Here is a 20,160-nt window from a genome sequence, read left to right as displayed (position 1 = left end):
CTATTTGGTTTAAAACACAAAGGAGGCTTTCACTGTATCATAAAAAAAGTGGGATGGGGGGGAAAATTACCTTAAAAGTACAGTCCTGCTAGAAGATTTGCAAGAATGAAGTGCATTTATAAATATTTTAACAGTTTGAATTTGGCTTAGGTGTGTCTTACAGATCATGAAATAATCACCAAGTCATGAAGATTAGTTGCCCGCCTAAAGTTTCTTCATGATTTAGAAAAACACTGCAGTTAGAAAAAAAAAACCCCAAAAAACGGTGCGTATCTTCATTATCTTCATTTAGTACAAGAAAGTGCAATTCTAGTGGGGCCACTGAACTTAGAGCATCACAGAACCATCAAGATTGTAAGAGACCTTCAAGATTATCTAGTCCAACCAGCAACCCAGCACCACCATCATTACCCCAAAACCATATCCCTAAACACTTAACATCATTAACACTTAACATCATTAACAGTATGTTCCTATACTGTTATTTATCCTAGAAGGATCATCTACCCTATTACAAAAATAACCCCAAACAGATAAGAATTTTGAAGCATTTACTCTTACCAACCTTGATGCCGAACTTCAGTTCATCTTAATTACCTTTCCTATTACACTTCTCTTTTCTGGATCTTAGTGCCCTTTCTCTTATCTTCGATGGGCCAAAATCAGACATGAGGTATCGAGGACGGAAAGCCAATTTTTTAGCTAATAAATGTATGAGATTTTTTAGGAATAGCTAAAGAATGAATAATTGTATTTATTAGCAGATAAAATTTGTTTGTAAAGACACATAAATATTAAGCAATCTTCTATTGTTATTTGCTTTTACTCATGCTATATCCTAATCAATATTTTTTATTTATAACTCTGCAAGCAAACTTCTTCATTATGCCCTTTATACACACTAATGAAAGAACACATGTGAGTGCTGCAAGACTTTCACATGAACTATGAACAGTTTAATAACTACTTGCATTTAGGCTGCCTCAGCTTCCCAGGATACCCCAGTGACAGCAACAACATCACTCAGAGGAGCTGAGGTCACCTTTGGCATTCCAGGTTTTGCTGTTTTGTTTGCTTGCGTGGTCCTTGATGATCTAATCAATTTTAAGAATCACAGCAGAACCTATCACATGAAAACAGATATCACAATAGCACAGAAATCTGCACTCCTGCCATGCATCCAATTCATGTAGATCTGACTTTGAAGAATTGTTCCACAAACAAACACCCTGGAAGAAACTTACCCATTTGCAGGTTTAATTCCACAGTCAGTGGGATGGTAACTCACATGTATTCAGACAGGTTCCAGCAAGCTCAAAAGGGCACCTTCAACATACCTTTTTTTCTAAGCCCTTGAACACCTACCTCTTTTTTTCCCTCTCTTCAAATGTCATTCCTCCCTCCCACTGGTAAATAATAAGAAGAAAGCTCAAAGTATGGAGAAAAAAAAAACCATCCTGGCTTCTTTCTGCCTGAGAAAACTACTTACAGAAATACTGGAATATATAAAACACACACAAATGGAAATGAAACATGGAAAAAGACATGTCATTCTGCTCAGCACAGACCAAATTGAAAACAACCTACCAAAACAAGCCAAGGTACTATTGACCATAAAGCCTATTTTTGGATGGCCAAAGTGCTCTTATATTACAAGCATTCCTAACTCCTGACACTTCACTTTGTTCAAAGCAGCAGTTTCCCAGAGGAAGCTGCCAGGATGAATTAATGGTCATGAGTGGAGCACACATATGAGGAAAGGACAGGTACCAGAGACACAACATTGGAAGTAGCAAAGAGTTTATAATTCAGGTAGAGAACATGCGTTTGAATTCAGCACCTGATTTTACATCAAGAGCTGTGGGAGCGCTTCTTGGGTCAAAGGGCCTACACAAGATGTGCTGCAAACCAGGGTTGGAGAAGAGCCAGGAATGCGTTTGTCCTGCTCTCGTGGCCTGGAGGCACCAAAGCAAGGATGCAGAGCAAGAGGGAGCTGTGCCAAATCCCCTGGTCTGGGTTAGATAAGGGTCACACCTAGACATGCACCCACAGGCCAGTTCATGCTTTAGTGGATCTTTTTATGAATGTAGGAATAAATGAAGAAAGGGTCACTGCTTGGTGATGCAACAGGCCTCATCCTTGGAGGGATGAAGGCTGCCCTCTGACTGTTCATTGTCCTTTATCGTCTTTTAATAATTAAAAAAATGTCCAGTTACAGCACTGACATCTAGCAGTGCAAAAGATGGTTGCAGAAACATTTTGTCTGGACAGGAGAACAATACCGAATACTTTTCCCATCACTTCTGACAAATCTATTCTTGCAACTTAATCTTCTACTGAAGCTGCAAGCCAAATATTTTGCTTTGCAGAACAGAAATCATCTGATGATAAGAACTCACTATCTGGGACACGAGTAATTCATATTACAGATTGAGAGATAATTAAAAATGGTAAATATAGTACTTTCAGGAGACTTTGTTCATGACAGAAACTGCACTGAAGGACCTGCAGTTCAGCAATGGCACAGATCTTCCTGAAAAAAAAGGAAGCATTATAAATGTTCATACACTTAATCAAACTCTCTCCAGTGGCTTGCCTTTTTTTAGATTCCATTTTTAGCTCTTAGGAAATAAGTAATTTTGAAGAATGAGATATGTTAGGAAATATTTATTAGATCTATGCTACTCTTTCATAAAGTCTTTTTTGAAAATGTTTTAAACTATGCAGGTCACTTGACCAGAAGACTATCCTTCTGTTCACCACAGAAGAGCATTTAGCTCCCTAATCATGTTGCTTAGTGCATCAGTGCTAAAAAGAATAGTAAAGAATCATTGAACTCTTACCAAAGCAGGAATTGACAAAGCCATACCACCTACAAGCATGGTCCCCTCCGATCCATTTGCCACGGATGTTGGATCCAAAACTGAGGGTAGTGCCTGAGATGCACACTAACATGTCACTGACGCTGATGTTCAGGAGAAGCATGTTGACTGGGTTACGCAGCGTTTTAAACTTGCAGAAGAGGATGAGGACAATCAAGTTATTCAAGAAACCAAAAAACAAGATTAATCCAAGAAAAACAGCCACTACTGTGTGCCCACTTCGTGAGAGTCCAGCCCTTGGCTCAAGAGGATGTGCAGGTGCACCAAAGCTCAGGTTATACATCCAAGTGTGGTTCATTTTGGACTTTGTCATGGATCAGTAAGGACAGAGATGCTGGGTGCCCTTTGCTGAAGCAGTTTCCCAGAAGTCAATCCATCACAGATTAAATCCTCTCAGAAGCCCTGTCATCTTTGCTCAGATGAGATATCTCTTAGATGGTTATGCAGGTGTGAAACACTGTATTGCAGCACAGGACTATTTTCCTGCACTGTGTCTTTCCAGGGGTCTGCTCTGCAGTAACTCCAGGGCAACAGAACCAAGTGAAAAATCACCTCAAATTCATCTTCCTTGCTTAAACCTAGGATAATAGTAGATGATCTTTTTTGATGTTCAAAATGGAAGGTATCTTAAAAAGATGCTTCAGCATGGTTTCCTCCTTCAGAGCAGATGGACAGCCCTATCAATGGCAGCTACCCTCCTTCCTTCTGACAGTGGGTGTCCTTCTGAAAACACAGAAAAAACAAATAGTTAAAACCAAACAACTCCTTCCACACAAAAACCAAAAAATAAGTACATAATTTATTAACAGCTCCTCCTGTTTTGAACTGGAACAAATTCTTTTCAGTTTTTACTCTGATTTTTAACAGAAACATCAGTTTGTTTACATTTCCTTGGATGTTTTAACCAATTTTTCCCTAGCTCACAGTTTAGCATGGAGAAGGTTGTTTGCACCTTCCTAGCAAAGTTCCTCATGTGAGCAAATGCATGCTGAAACTTATCTTTTGCATCAGCTTCCCAGAGGAGAGCTCTATCTTCCTTCACATTAAGTCAATCTACACCAAGTGAAGTTTCATTCTGGGCTTGACCTTAATTAAAATGATGACAAATTTAGGAGGAGAAGGTATTTCTTTACCCAGAAAGAAAAATATTAAATGCAGTCCCTCAAGCTCTCATGTGCACACAAAGGTTTGCTGATCTGTGATAACAATATCTCTCCTCCCACATTTACCAGTGAACAGATGTCTTCCTTTATTATTTACAAAGCAGCCAGACACCCAAAGGCTCACATCTCTCCTATCACAGGCATAAATTTTACCCACATGGAGTGAACACATTGCTTGTGTGCTTTGTGAAACAATAGTGTTTAGTATGGATTCACAACTACATAGCCTACCTTCTCTGTGGTTGCAGGCAAATCCTGCACAGAATTTTCCATAAAAATGGAGATGTGTGTGTATGTGTGTATATATATATATATATATATATATATATATATATATATATGAATTTCCACACCTCAGTGCAAAATCTATGATACTCATAGCTTGCTGGACTAAAAAAATTTGAAAGCTTCACTTTCATGTGTCATGTACTCCTAGAGTGATTGCACACATGTTAAAATGGAGCATCTCCTATATTACTCCTAACTGTTGTTTCCTGGAAACTGTCTCATAGAAAAACATGTATTTAGCAACTGGAAAATTGTGAGTTCAGTTTACTGAAGATTCAGAGGTTGCTTGCTTTTTTCTTTTATATCTTTGTGTCATGATAAGAATTTAGAATAAGTATTTTGTCTTTCTATTTCTCTACTTTCACAAATTCACTGTGCTAAATGTTACAGTGATTTTAAAGTCTAACATATACAAACTGTCTTAAGGTTTTTTTCTGGTGAGTAAATTATGTACACTTCACAGATCTACTGTTTGGTCATTGAGAATCTGAAACACTGATGCTTTCTGATTTTTTTCCTTCCCCTTTAGGAGGTACATGATAATTTATGTTGGAAAGGGTCCCAGGTAGCATATGTAAGAGAAAGGACTTTTCTAAGTCCTCTTCCTGCAATTTTGAAAAAAAAAAAAAAAAATCTCCTACCCAATTCTGGTTGCAGGTTATAGAAGGAAACTAACTGGGCCTAACCATCAATATACCCAAAATTGTATATAGTGTTTAAAAAAATAGAGTGAAAATTTAGTGGAACAAAAACCAAATCTTAAAAACACTCTTCTGAGCATTTCTCCCATGCAAACAGCCTGAGATAGTTGGGACTGTTCAGCCTGGAGAAGAGAAAGCTCTGGAGTGACCTCGTTGCAGCCTTTCAGTACTTAAAGGGGATTTGAGAAAAATGGGGAGAAACTTCTTAGCAGAGCCTGTAGCAAAGGGGTAAGGGTTTAAAACTGGTTAAATTAGGGTCAATAATGAAGAAGTATTTTATGACAGGGTGAGGTGAAACGCTGGAACAGGTTGCCCAGAGAAATATTAGATGCTCATCCCTGGAAGTGTTGAAGGTAAGGTTGGACAGGGCTCTGAACACCCTGATTGAGTTGAAGATGTCCTTGCTTATTGTAGGAGGGTTATACTAGATGACCTTTAAATGTCTGTTCCAACACAAATGATCCCATGATTAAAAATTCAGCTCAAAATATAAATAATAAATAGGTCTATTATACAGTCATCCCGCATTCTTAAAAACATATCAAGAGTTCATATTTTTAGTGCTTATAAAAGGACATTTACTCCTGGATGGGACTCAGCTGATTACAATTTAGCAGTGTGACACCAGGTGTGCAGGTCCAGCCCAGTGTCCAGGTCATTTCTCCACTGGCCACCACTCACACAGCTTTAGCTTGGCAAGTTCTGCTCTGGTGTGTTGGGAAATTATACTTTAATGCACAGGCAAGATGAGCAGGTCCTGAAAGTTCAGTGTAAGACACATTTTAAAACAATATTACTTGATATCAAAAGATGACAAACACAATGCACAAAGATGTGCTTCAAGAAGTTTTGGGTGAATTTAAGAGACAAAGGTCTGCAGAGGAAGACATCTGAAGATCTGGGCTATGTATGAGTCAGTCTCTTTTTAGGAGCTCATGTATAAAGTGCTAAGTTTTTTACACTTATGGATGAGGAAAAAACTAAATTCAGATTTCAAAAAAGCTTCTAAACTCCCATAACTAATCCCTTGAAGAATGGGTCCAAGCTTACTTAATGTTAGCATTTAACTGAAAAATACACATTATTGTTGAAAAACACTTGTAGATGAGTTTTGTGTTCAAAGCTTTTTTGTTCATTTGATTTTCTTTTTTTTTTTTTTTTCCTCCAGAGAGATAGCTTGGTTTAATAAAGGTTACTCTGGAACTCTATAAACCCTGTCTTACAGGTGACACTCTGCACTCCCCAGGGCTCCATCACCTAGAAGGACAGCCTGAACCCTCCCAGTTCTTAGCAGGATGCTAGGAGCTTGCAAAATTGCCAATTCTGCTTCTCAAAAAATGTTTAAGAACCCCAAAACAATAAAACTGACAATTCCATCCAAGGCAAGTAAATGAGCATCCAGTTTGTCCCCTTGAATTTGTCTGAGTTGACAGGGAATGGAAAACATACCCAAAGTGATACAAAACATATGGCCAGGTGAAATGGGCCAAAAGTTTGTTTAATGTCACCACAAATTAAATCCTGCATCTGTTGACTGGTTCTGACAGTAAAAGTCTAAAGATACAGCAAAACAGATACCCATCACTGCTTGTATATTCTCTGAAGTAGTCTGTTGGAAAAAAATAAGGTTTCAGAAGATGTTAGATCAGCTTCTAGGAGCACAGGCTTTAATACTGAGAATGAGAGGCTTCTTTTCACACTTGACACCATGCATTAGTTTGGGCAGTGAATCTGGTTTGTCTCCTTTCTCACTTTTCTACCAAATAACTTATTGAACACATTAGCTTCACGGGTTTCCAGCTGGGAGATTCTTTACCATCTTCTCTTGCAACATTGTGCAACATGCCAAAGATGATGCTTAATTCACTTTAAATATTTAAAATCTGAAGAAAAGGCATAAAATAAATAAAATCAAACTTCATATTAGTAAAAAACCTTATCCTTTTCCATCATATCTACATTGTTCTCTTGGGATATAAAGGAGCTATAAAAAACCCTCTTATGTTTACACATCCACATAATCTAAATCAACTCATTGCTCACTTCATATAAAAATCAATTTTAAAATAGTTGTTTTCCTTCATTTAAGAACTTGTATTTCTAATGAAAAGTTAAATTAAAAAACAAACAGAAAAAACATTCGAACAAACCCCTCTACATAACATTTCAAAGACAATTCCAGATGAAATTTTATGAAGAATCACTTTTTTGACCTGCTAACAGAATTATGACAGCAGTAGTGTATTTTTAAGTTGACATACATTTAACCTTGTGTTCCAGATGAGAAACTGAATTGTTTTTAACAGAAAACATCCAAAACCAGAGGTAACATCTGAAACAATTGTTTTAAAACACAGCTGAAAGATGGGGGTCTTCATGGGCCTTCACAACACTGAAGTCAGAATTCCCATCTGTTCTGGACTATTTTTCCATGCTCCAAGCCACACTGCAAGATTTCAAGAGATCCAGAGAGATCTTTAGAGCTAAGCTAAAAGACTGAGAGGAGGTTCTATGGTTCAGAAATTTGGGTATCTCCCAGCTCCCAAAACCTCCTGTCTGTGCAAGAATCTCCTGTACAGAGATCAGCAGACTTACTTTCAGCAGTTCACGTTCACGACAGAGACAGACATGGAAATGAGAACAACGTAAGTACAGAACACGTGCGATGAAGTTCACACGTTTGAATGCCGTACTATTTACTCAAGGGGAAAATCTAAGTGTGGCAAACCCATGCTTTTGAAAAAAAAGTTACTTTCATTTAGTATTTTGAAAGTTAAGGCAACCCCTCTTACGTACGAAGAGGAAGTTTATGCACAGAAACGTCTACGGTACGCGTAGATGAGACAGACCCACTCCTGAGCTGGGCTGAAGCCATCAGAAGCGTCCCAGAACCCGAGCCGGGACCGTGGCGGCAGCGAGGACTGAAAGCACCTCCCGAATGCCCGGGTTCACCCCAGGCTTCTAAACACCGCACCAAGCAAAAACCCCTCCAGCCAACCTCCGCGTCCTTCACTAACTTTTTTACACTTCTTTGGGAGGGGAGGGTGGCACAGTACGCTGGAAGAAGAACCCACCTGTATCTTTCATCCACAGCAACCCAAAGGGAAAACGCGCACCCAAGTCTGCGGCAAACAAGTCTCGAGCGGCGGCACCAGGAGCCCCGGTACCCGGGCTGCCTTCCCGGGCGGTGGGGGCCGGCAGGCGGGAGCGGAGCCGCAGGGCGCTCACGCTGCGCGGGATGGAGGCGGCAGGCTCGCCCTGCCCGCACACATCCTTCTCCTTCTCCCCTCCCCGGCGGGCTGCGAGGACACCCAGCTTCGAGAGGGCGGGGGAGAGTGAACAGATGGCTTTGCTAAGTTAAAGAATAGGAGCCAGGCGCATCTTGTCCCGCTCCCGCCCGCGGCTCTCGGCGCAGGCCCCCAAGCTCCGCCCGCGCCGGGGCGGTGCCGCAGCCCGAGCGCCCGGCACGACGGGCACCCGGCGACCCCGGTCCGCACCCAGCGCCCCCCGGTCCGCACCCAGCGCCCGGTACGACGGGCACCCAGCGCCCCCGGTCCGCACCCAGCGCCCCCGGTCCGCACCCAGCGCCCCCCGGTCCGCACCCAGCGCCCGGCACGGCGGGCACCCAGCGCCCCCCGGTCCGCACTCAGCGCCCCCCGGTCCGCACCCAGCGCCCCGCGATCCGCACCCAGCGCCCGGCACGGCGGGCACCCAGCGGCCCCGGTCCGCACCCAGCGCCCGGCACGACGGGCACCCGGCGACCCCGGTCCGCACCCAGCGCCCCCGGTCCGCACCCAGCGCCCCCCGGTCCGCACCCAGCGCCCCGCGATCCGCACCCAGCGCTCCCGGTCCGCACCCAGCGCCCGGCACGACGGGCACCCAGCGCCCCCGGTCCGCACCCAGAGCCCCCGGTCCGCACCCAGCGCCCCCCGGTCCTCACCCAGCGCCCCGCGATCCGCACCCAGCGCTCCCGGTCCGCGCCCAGCGCCCGGCACAGCGGGCACCCAGTGCCCAGCGATCCGTACCCAGCACGCAGCGAGCTTGGGCTGGGCGCTCTTTTCACACTTACTGCTGGAAAACACTTTTTTTGGTTTTGTTAAGCAAGCAGGTATAAGCACCTGCTCGGCAGTGGTCAGGAATGCCGTTTAAACACGTGTCAAAATGTGGCGGGTTTGACTTAACAAAACTAAAACCAGACATATCTTAAGTGTAACTTGTCATCTGCTTTGTCTGTGTTTTCCAGAAATCTTTACATTTTAAGCATTTCCAGACTGAGCAAGCACTGTGGTTGCTGTGTGCTGAAACCAATGTTTTCAGAAATATGTCTGTTTATCACAGAAATAGTATGTGGCTTGAAAAGCTATGTAGTGTTTAGGTCTTCCTGTCACTACTACTGCCTACTACTATACTGCTCTTTGAGACATACTGCTCTGGTCTTTCTACAGAGGGAAAAAAAAAGTGCCCATGGGGAATGAATTGCTGGATAAAACTGCCGAGAGAAAAACATGCTAGAGTATACTTTGCTTTGTTGAACGTCTCTTAGCTCTGGTTCTTGCTGAAGTTCTAATGAGTCTTTTAAATCTGTAGATCACAGTTAAAGCCTGTAAAGTGAACATCATAGTCATATTAGTCCACCTAGATTTAACCTCTTATCTGATCACACTTGCGGCTTTTTTACCATCTCTGGCTTCAAGACAGACCAGCCAATGCACCTATTGTTATAGAAAAACAATCCAGAAAAAAAAAAAAAGTGCTGTGAAGTTTAGTCATATAATCTTTCCCCAGTGAAGTCTAAGCAGACCTCATAAGTTATAATAATATTAATATTTTGTTCCACAGTTCCACAGCCTAAATAAAACTATTTCATTAAATAAAATAAGAATTTTCTGAAGAAATAAATCAGGAAAATACTTAGTACCATCATTTTCATAAAACACCCTGTATCACAATTTTGCTGATTAGAATTCTACTGTAAACTAAGAACTGCTTCTCCCAGAACAAAAAAAACCCAAAAACAACCAAGTTAAAAATATTGTGCAAATGTCACATTCAGAGAGAGACCAGGAGTGTATCTCCTTTAGAGACGCTGCCTTAAAATTAAAATTAAGAGTGTTCATTTTTTAAAATATCACTTGTAAAATGTCTACCTCTGAAATTCTCCATTATGGTATCTAGTGACAAAAACAAACACAGTCACTGGTTGCACGTGTTTATAATAATTTTTCAACAGCATGAAAATATGTGGTGTTAACGTAAACTTCATTAACTGGTGCAAAGTTGGACAAAACTGCTTACTAAAAATACTATAAAAATTATTTTGAAATTCACTTACCTGCTATGAGCTTGGAAGAATTTAAAAAGTGGATTGTAGCAGCAAAATAAAAACCTTGTCAATACAAAAAAATTGTCAGGCAGTTTACATTCATTGAATCTCCTTTTGTGCCACAGATTCAGAGCAGTTTGGCAGTGTTACTAACTGCCAGGGTGTGTCAGTGAAGAGTTGCCATGCTCTGGATGGTGTCCATTTGCGTTGTAATTCTGACATCCTGGTGGTGCTTCAGAAATTAAGCATGAGCATTTGATTTTAATTCCTGCTTTGGTTTAATTAAAAAAAATAGCAAATTCCAGCATCTTCCATAAATTTCCTGCTTACCTCTTGCTTTCAAACAAATATTGTGACTTTTAGTGAAGTCTCAAATATCATACAGTAGAAGGGACAGCAAATTAATCAAGTGGGGAGCAGTACTGAGAACATCTGCTGTTGTGTTCACCTACATCTGTACAACACGAGGGAAGTTGAGATTATGTCCAGATACCAGTTGCCTGAAAGCATGTTAGAGTTCTTGAAGTTACTTTCTTATGTTTCTGTGGGAACTGCTTTTAGTATCCTCATTTATAATCTCTCTAACTTTGCTCTTTGAAAAAGACCCAGTTAGTCCAGCCTAGCATTAGGGGTAACCTCTGTTCTGGAATTCTAAAAAGAAAAAAAGGTTCCTGATTCTTTCCTTACTTTTACAAGAAAGACATCAGCCATCATGGTTTCATTGGCTCAATATATGCTGTAGGGCAGTTCCTGGGCTCAGTGACATGCTGTGCATACCCAAGATGCTAAAGAGTGGGAGTGCATTCCATGGTTTTGCCAAGTAGCTGCCATGATAACATCGGAATAATTTTGTTTTGCATGACAGTAACAAAATAAGAAGAAAACGTAGGGAAAGGGAGGGAAACTCTTCTTTTCTGCCTGTCCACAGCTGCAAGCACTAATAATTCTCAAAATAATCACAGTAATGTGATGGCATTTGACAATGAAGCAAAACCAAAGTATCCTCAGCTTTATCACAGTATCCCACAGCCTATGCCTAGGAAATCAACTCATTGATTGCTTATAAAGAATGGCAGCTGATGACAAATGCATTGGCCTGGCTTACATATTTAGATGTTTTGGATGGCACAGATTCCACAGTTTGTGAATTTGGAGAGAGAACACTAGATGTGAGCCCAAGATTGAAATTGCTCATAATCTCCTTATTCTGCAGAAATCATATGAAGTCAAGACTGAAAGCAGCCACTAAAATTTAGGATTATACATAAAAATGCAATCATTCTTTTTTTGGAATTAAGATAAGAACATGTTACATCATACTAAAATCACTATTAAAAGATTCTGAAATGCCTTCAGAACAGTGTGGAAGAAGATCATTTTAATTTCATATAAACTAAGGAAGAATTTGTGAGTCAAAGCCAAATTTCTTCACCTTCAAACAATTTTTAGGTTCAGTTACCCACACAGAGATATCTAATGTGTTTGAGACGTCCTTAAAATCCCATCCAACTCTTTTCTAAGAGGAGATAAGCCAGAGGAGTGTGGGTCTCCAAAATGCAGTCTAATAGAAGATATTATTTGTAATAGAGGCTAGAAGCTGTACATAAGGCTTATCTATTTTTCCAAGTATATTATCTGGCCTAATAAAAGACGCTAGAAATTTTGTGTTGAAAGTTTGCCTTACATGCCTTTTTACTATCACAGCAAGAGCAATGTGACCATTCAGTGAACCAGCTCTTTCAGTTGATGTCTTATTTCTGGGAGATGATTTTTCCCAGGCTTCTATGAGGCTCTGAAATGACTACCTGAGCTTCTTTCTCATTTTTGGACATCCTCTGAGTTTCTAATCATGATCAGCTTGTATTTAATTTACCTAAAGATTCCAAAGAGGCATCTAATTTGTGAGACAGAGAAGTATTTTGCAGAGTCTGGATCTAGACAATAGATCCACCTTCTCTCTGACTTCACAGTGTGTGAACAATAGTTGTGGTCATGTCCTTTCCTCTTTCTCTAACCAATTTTATTGCTCTCACCCTCAATGTGGCTGAGAGTTACCCCAAAGTCCAGGTACCACACAGAATATCTAGGTAAGACTAGAATGTTTATCTTTATGTTAGCTTTCTTTCTGAGGGTTATTGTAAATGTAAACTATTCTTCCTGTAGCTTTGCTTTGCCAACTTCTGGTCAACAGCCAGATGAGTGTGAGTTGGCAGAGCTGCCAGCCAAGAAATCCAGTGGCATCCTGGTTGGGACCAGCAATAGTGTGGCCAGCAGGAGCAGGGCAGGGATTGTCCCCTTGTACTCAGCACTGGTGAGGCCACACCTCAAGTTCTGTGTTGAGTTTTGGGCCCTTCACTACAAGAAGGACATTGAGGTGCTGGAGAAGGGCAGTGGGGCTGGGGAAGGGTCTGGAGCACAAGGCCTCTGAGGGGATGTTTGGCCTGGAGAAACAGAGGGTCAGGGGTGACCCTTTCACTCTCTACAACCTGAAAGGACACTTTAGCCAGGTGTGGGTTGGCCTCTTCTCTCCGGCAGCCAACAACAGGACAAGAGAAAACGGTCTCAAGTTGTGCCAGGGGAGGTTTAAATTGGATGTTAGAAAAAATTCCTTCACTGAATAGGTGAAAGGCATTGGAATAGGCTGCTCAGGGAACTGATGGAATTTGATGGAATTACCATCCCTGGAGCATTCAAATGGTGTGTGGATGTAGCACCTGGGGACGTAGTTTAGTGGTGGATGTAACAGTGCTGGGTTAGTAGTTGGATTTGATTATCTTAGAGGTCCTTTCCAACCTTAACAATTCTATGAATAAATGCTTAGTAGAGATTATTTTGAAGTTGTCAAATAAGATTTTATGTTTTTCTATGCACAACTCATGCCCAGAGTCTTCTGCCATCAGCACAGGAAAGCTCTCAGAAATCCAGACATGGTTAGAAGTTACTCCAGAAGGCAAGAGACTCCAGGTAACAGATGTGTGCCTAATTTCCCCTTTGTAATGGGGGATGTACAAAGAACATCATTCTTAGCTGCAGCAAAGGGGAAACTGAGGCAGCAAAGGGAACTTGTTCAGAAAGACCTATGAAGGATCTATGGAGGAAGCTCAGTTTGCTATTAGGGCTTTACCCAATGTACCTTACATTTATGCAAGATGGAAGCAAACTTACATTGTTGTTCCCTCTGGAGATCATGTGTTTCTCTGACCTGCTGTCATCCAGAAAGAACAGGGCTGACCAGAGCCAGACCAGGGATGGGAATGCTTCACAGCCTGGTGTATAGCACAGGTTTCATCCCCCAAACCACTGCTGGCATCTCTCATGCTTTCCCATGGAAGCCAAGAGAAGGCACAGCATACATTGCTGACATTGGTCCTCAGAATACAGATATTCAGTGCAGACACTGATTGAAAATAAAAGAGCAGAGGAAAAAAGCTCAAAGACAGGTCTGGCACATTTGCACTCCTCATATTTGGATTTGTCTGGGAGAGCCCCCTTCCCCAGCAGAAGTCCCCCAGAGATCTTCTCCATCCTGCCTCATTGCCTGCACATACCCTAGAAAAACATTACAGGCACTTCTCTCTTCCTCCTCCCTCTGTCAGCACCCCCATTTCCAGTACTCACACTGGAAAACAGGAGGGCCACAGCGTTGCCCAGAGGCACCTTCTGTTTCCTTCACTGCCTGGACACAATAAAGGTGGCTCAGAGACAAGAATGATTTTGGAATGTTATTTTACAGTATGCCAAATCATCAAGACTAAAAATCATCAAGTCCAAAAAATGGACTTTTTGAAGGCCTGGTTATTTAAGCCAGGTTTCAGTTTGCATTGCCCTGCTGGGACACCACACCTTCAGGTGTCTGTCTGAGTAAGCATGTGAGTGGCAGAAACAGAGAGGAATATTTGTGGTGCTTGCCATTGCATATTTAACTCTTGCAAACACATCTGTTCACTGTGTGCCCAGGAATCATTGCCAAACAGTATACAGCCTCCTTAACAGCCTCTACTATGTCTGCTTCTTTATAGTCATACTATAACCCAACAGTTGTTTTCATCAACCATGTCTACTTCCCAAATTCTTGTGTCAGTCCCTCTTGCACCTTGAGGAATTTTGCTTTCATCTCATCAAAGCCCAAAAGGCTGCAGAAGCCTAAGACACCAATTCACCCCTGAAAAATTTTCTGATCTGATTTTTCTTTGGGGAAAAGTTTTCTCCTGGGCAATAGAAAGGGAACAAAACTTGTGAGTTTCCTGATTCTTATTCAGAAACCATTCCTTGAGATGAGGAAGGCAAAGCACTAATTTTCTCTAGCTTTGTTCTGTCTGGCCATCCTACCCTCCACCAGTGGTTGAGACAACTGGGTACCAGTCAGAGCTTGTCATTAATTTGGTAGAGAGCTGAGGTAGTTTGCTTTCTAGCATTATTTCCAGCTCAGCTGAAATCTGTTATCTCCCTACTTATGACACAAGCCAGCAGGAATATTAATGGAAAATACTGAGCAATTTGTCAGTTGAAGCTAGCAATGCACACAAATGTCAGATCTGCCACAGGGAGAAGGTAGAGCTCTGTGCTGTTTTGTATTTCTGAACATGTTCTTGCCGCAGTGCTACATCTTCATTTTCTTTGCAATTGCTTAGCTGTTACTTTGAATCAAAGATAATTTTTTTTTTTTCAGTAGATGCATTTCATACTGGATGTGACACTTGGTTCCTTTAACTGGCAGACTGTTTTCAGCAAAAGCAAGGAGGCAGGTGTTGAGCCCACCAAGATCAGATGCACAGAAGAATAGAGTAGGGTGCAGAAAAGGATCAGGAGATCACATCAGGGAGAGGTCATCACAGAGGAGGATGAAATTACATGTATTGAAAGACTGGCAAGAGTCTTCAATTTGTTTCACAGTATGGTTATCTGGTAGCTGGAAAGTAATGTTTGTATTAGAGTGGGAAACTCAGTTGTACCCTGTGGATACTTCCTCTTGTTCCTGGGCATTCTTGGTAGCAGCTTTTTGTAAGAGACACTGATTTGGGCACCAACTATCTGGGCCATGCTGGTTCTGTACAACTCTGAAATATATGACGCTATATTTTCACTGCTGAAGGTACCTATGCTGTGCTCTTAAAGACAGTTCTGTTATTTCTCTAAGGTACATTTTAGAGCAGACAGCTGCTCTGTTCAATTTCAGTAGGTTTTCTCACATGTATAGGACACTGGATTTGTCTAAACTACAGACCCACAGACACCTTCCATGCTGTCAGGTCCAAGGGTATAAACCTTGCTTAATATCCATACAAGATCTCAGCTCACAATTCCTGCCTTCTCCTGTACCTTGGTTTGGAAGGAGAACTAAGCATAAAAATCAGCTTCTTGTCCTGAATTACCCCCTCCATATCCCTGGGCTGGACATCCAGAAGCCACAAGGCAAGCAGTGACTGGCTGAGATATGGACTGAGGCAAGTCAATACCATGACTGAGTAGCCATAGAGATGGTGGGATAAAGGGCACAAATGTTTTATGATCTGTCCCTTAGAATTTATCAGCAGCTGTTATTGCCTGTGCTCTGGAAATGTTAATGGTTGCATTCTTGATGATGAGTACTGTAGTCTTTTATCATTATTTCCTTAGTAAAAGGAGATATTTAGTGTTGGGCCTTTTTCTTCCTTTCATTTTATTACCTAAATCTCTAGTGTCCAGCTTAATTTTGTTCTGTGACAATCAAAATTTTCATTTATAAAAGCTTTTAATTATTTAAAGATGCTTCAAGCACGAAACCAGTTAAAATTGGCATGAAAAGTTGAGAAAAAGAGCTTCAAAATTACTGTTTGTGTATAAGATGCTTTTTAAAAAAAAAAGCTAAATAAAGAGAAAATCAAATTCTGTATATCTGGAAGCCTCAGAAGTTAAATGAATTTGAAGTAACTATAGGTTTTAAAATGGAACAATGTGCAACAAGCCCAACAGTGGATATACACATTTGATTTATACACACATAAAAAGACACATTTTATGTCATTCTGAGAATTTCATTAATATTTAAAAATCTGGCTAGGGACTCAAAATTACCAGCTAGTAAATTTTCCTATATAAGTCAGGAGCAGAATCAATTTTTCTAAAGGGCTGTCCCATTCTTGTCTCTTTCTTAGCATTTGGTCCTGAAGGGGTAGTTTTTCCATCAACACATTCTGCTTTCTGGAGGATGAAAATTATTTCCATCTGTTTTCAAGCAAAGCACAGTCGGTCAAAGCATAGTAACAAGATTTCCAGTGCAACACAAACTGAACTCCTTATGAGCTGGTATCTCAGAGAATTTAAAAAGAATATTTTCAGCTCCATAATTGTCATTATTCTGATCACTTCCAGTTCATGTACTTAGCACTCCAGTCTATCCTTACGGAAAAAAATAAAAAGGAACTCCTTATGGAAATATTCCTCCCTTGCTTACAATTCCCTGCAACAAAATGCTTCTCTGCTAGAAAAATATGTCCAAGATTTCATTCTTGTCAAAATTATAAGTGGAATTTGAAAATGCATCTCTCATATGTCTTTTGGTTGCTTTACCACTGCCTTTTTTTTCTCCTAAGGTCTCTCCCAAACTTTTTTTCCTTATTCTTTCTGTGTTATCCTTCTTCAGGTAAAATCTCAAATCTTATAAGCCTGTCATGATGGAGTGGGACTAAACCTTGACTTTCAATTTTCAGGATAAAATTTCAGTTTAGCTAAATAAAATAATTTTTTTTCCTCTGAAAGTTTAGTGATAAAAATATAAAGTTGGTGGAAATGGAGGACAAAGATGGTTTCAGTCTCAGAATATTTCTCTCAGAAAAAAATGCATCAGATTATGTCCTACAAAATCATCAGTTCCATGACATTTTCTACCACTCAGGAAAAACAATAGCTGTCTTATTTCTGAATCACTTGTTTGTGAAGCTGTAGTAGGTGGTCACAAACCTGTTGCAGCTGGTCACAAACAAGTGAAGACATGATGAGCAGTGAAACTAATGGTCTCTTTATTTTTATTAAATTAAAAGTGAGTTTTAATTGGTCAATGCTAAGCATGCATTTTGCTCTATGAGAAATTGAGAGAGCTGCTATTTCTCTGATTCCAAAATTAGAAATATACAGTCTCCCACAATTTCATTAAATACCTATAAAACTAGCACTAGCTTTCATTCTTCATGAAAAATATATCTATGCATCAAGTTCATCTTTTGACACAAATTGTCTATCAGCATTTGCCCACACAGTTCACATCTATCTCTCAGATGTAGCCAAGGCATAATTTATGCTTAATTTACAGAAAAAAAACATAATAACCATGTTACAGCATTTCAGAGTGTTACACATTCAGAAGCATGTTTTAAGCAGGCATCATTTGTAAAACATTTATTTGCTTTCTATTTCCCTTTAGATCTAATTGTAGAACAAGGTTTTGCAGCAGATGTAATTCTCACTGCCAACAGGAGCAGCCATGTTACGTAAGACAAAGGTTTCTTACGAAATTCAGTAGATTTTTTAGCAGGATGACAGCTGTTTTTTCTTGGCATTAGTGATCACAAATCCCTAAGAGAATACTTAGGAGGCTTTATGACAATCCTGGCCAAAAACATAATTGAATGAGATCCACATTCACATTCTGCAAAAACCAATTTGCTGAATACTTGTCATGTTCCATAGTTAGTATTGTCGCTTTCTGAAAATGAGAACAGACATCTCTGTCAAATGTCTGCCAAGCCTGTGTCATAACTTTAACAGTAACCAGCAAATCCACAGTAGAAATGGCTGGTTGAGGAAACCAGCCACCTGATCACCTGTGTGGCTAACACCATGTGAAATGCCCAATGTTTCCCTCCTTGTCTCCTCAGTGACCCAGTGGAAGGCCAGGACACACGTCCCTTGCACTGGGATCTGTACAAGGTGCGATGGCAAGTTTGCTCTGATGTTTCAGGATGTCCTCAGATGAATCCAGAGTAATGACCCAAATTGCAAATACTAATAGGTACTCAAGCACCTTGACTGGGACTCTGAGGTTTCTGAAATTCAGCGCTGCTTATATTGCTTTCTTGACTTCCACCAGTGATGGAACTTAACTCCTGTCACCTGATGGGCTGTTGGGACTTGAGAGAACAGGACTGTGCCAGAGGCAGGTATTACTACTGTGCCAAACACCACAACTTCTGCCATTCATTTCGATTCCATGACTTGAGTGCAGCAGAGCACTACAATGTCGGTGTCTTTGGACTTTGAGCATCAAAGAGAATGGATTTATTTGAGGTTTGGTTTAGACTCATTATATTAAAAGAGAAATTTATCTCATCTTTGTGGTTATCCTAGAAACTGAGCTGTGCTAGGGGAGGAAGTGGGATTGGGCTCTGGGGCTGGAAGGAAGAACATCTTCTCTCAGCCAGGTTTCTGCCAGGAGTATGGAAGCATAGCACAGTATCTATTCCCTCCTGGCACAGGGTGTTCTTTGGATATAGCTACTCAAATGGGTTGAGAGGGAACATCTCTTGCTGACTTATAGATTCAGTAGTAGGAAAGGTAGACTTTAGCCTTTATGACCAAGATTAGGCTATGTTTGGTAAAAATATGAACAAGGCCAAGATATACTCATGGAATAATACCTGTTTAAATCTGAGCTATGTATATCTAAAAGGAATACATTTTCTAGATGAGTGTTATTCTGAGTCTGTCTCAAAATATATCAACTTACCTTACAGGATCCCTAAATGCTTTCAGGAGGCTCATCAGTGATAATTTGTCAAATCCTGATGCATTCAACCCAACCACTAGCAAACTAAATTCTACAAGACCCTCAGATACAGATATATGCATGTGGAATAATCCTTAACCTAATGAGCAGTGATCCTTGCAAAGCATAGGCTTTAGTTTTTCTGACAGAGTGAGTCCCTTGACAGTATTAGAATGTAAAAGGAGGGTTGAGAAATATTTATGTGCTGGGGTGGTGTTAACTGCTGCTGAGTTTACAACTGACAATTACATTTTAACAAAATGTGGACAATTAAATTTTTTTTCTATCCACTCCTTTGCAAAAGGATAACAAATATTCAAATGGTAGTGCTTAAATATCCCCTGGATTTATGGATTACTGAGTTCTGAAAACATATTTTTGCTGTAGCATGCTGCAGATCTCTGAGAGAGAGGTGACATAGTGCGCAATAGAAAAGACTTACTTAACATAAAAGTAATAGATGTTGGATTCCAGAATGTAAAGAGAGGAAACACAGCCTTGTGTTTTTCCTTATATCCTAGGGTGTTCTGCCATTAGATGAACTCTCCCATGAATCTGTCCCCCCTGCCCTCATTATCTGTTTGTTTTGGGGTTTTTTTTTAATGGGGTTTTTCTTTTGCATTGTTTCTTCAGGTTTTTTTCATTATCTAGGAAAAAGGCACACTTTTTGTTCAGCACCTATGAAGTTACAGACCATGACAGCGACCATGAACAATGCCCTTGGGAGCAACTGCTGCAGAAGTAGCAATGGTTTCTTATCTTTCTGAAGGTAAAATCTTGTAGCAATTTTCCTACCTGTTCCCGTCGAGTGCAGCCAAAAGATGGCAGCATTTTACTCAGCATCGAGGTGTAGCCTTGGGGTTTAATCACAGGCTGCGACTCAACACCCTTTCTGAGAGGAAGCAAAAAAAAACTTCTAATGGAGAAGACAAAATTTCATTTTAATCCTTGCTGAATATTAACCATACCAAAATGTGCTTATACTGTAAGTAAGAATAATTGCTATTGTATTTTTTTCAGTAGTTTAACTTAAAACTGTTGAACTATTATTTGAAGATATTAG

The 20,160-nt window shown here is 40.7% G+C and overlaps 1 protein-coding gene across 1 annotated transcript in view; it reads right to left on the bottom strand.

Moving 5' to 3' along the window:
• LOC136553611 (pinopsin-like) overlaps positions 1-3,195 on the bottom strand; it is a 74,205-nt gene extending 71,010 nt beyond the window's left edge. The window contains exon 1 of the mRNA XM_066545263.1: positions 2,844-3,195. Coding sequence (XP_066401360.1) covers positions 2,844-3,195 — 352 coding nt within the window. The remainder of the gene's footprint in view (positions 1-2,843) is intronic.
• Positions 3,196-20,160: the final 16,965 nt, after the last annotated feature.

This window comes from Molothrus aeneus, chromosome 2 (assembly GCF_037042795.1).
Source record: "Molothrus aeneus isolate 106 chromosome 2, BPBGC_Maene_1.0, whole genome shotgun sequence".
NCBI classification, from domain to species: Eukaryota; Metazoa; Chordata; class Aves; order Passeriformes; family Icteridae; genus Molothrus; species Molothrus aeneus.
The sequence above is the reverse complement of the archived record's forward strand: the minus strand, read 5'-3'. Positions and strand labels throughout refer to the sequence as shown.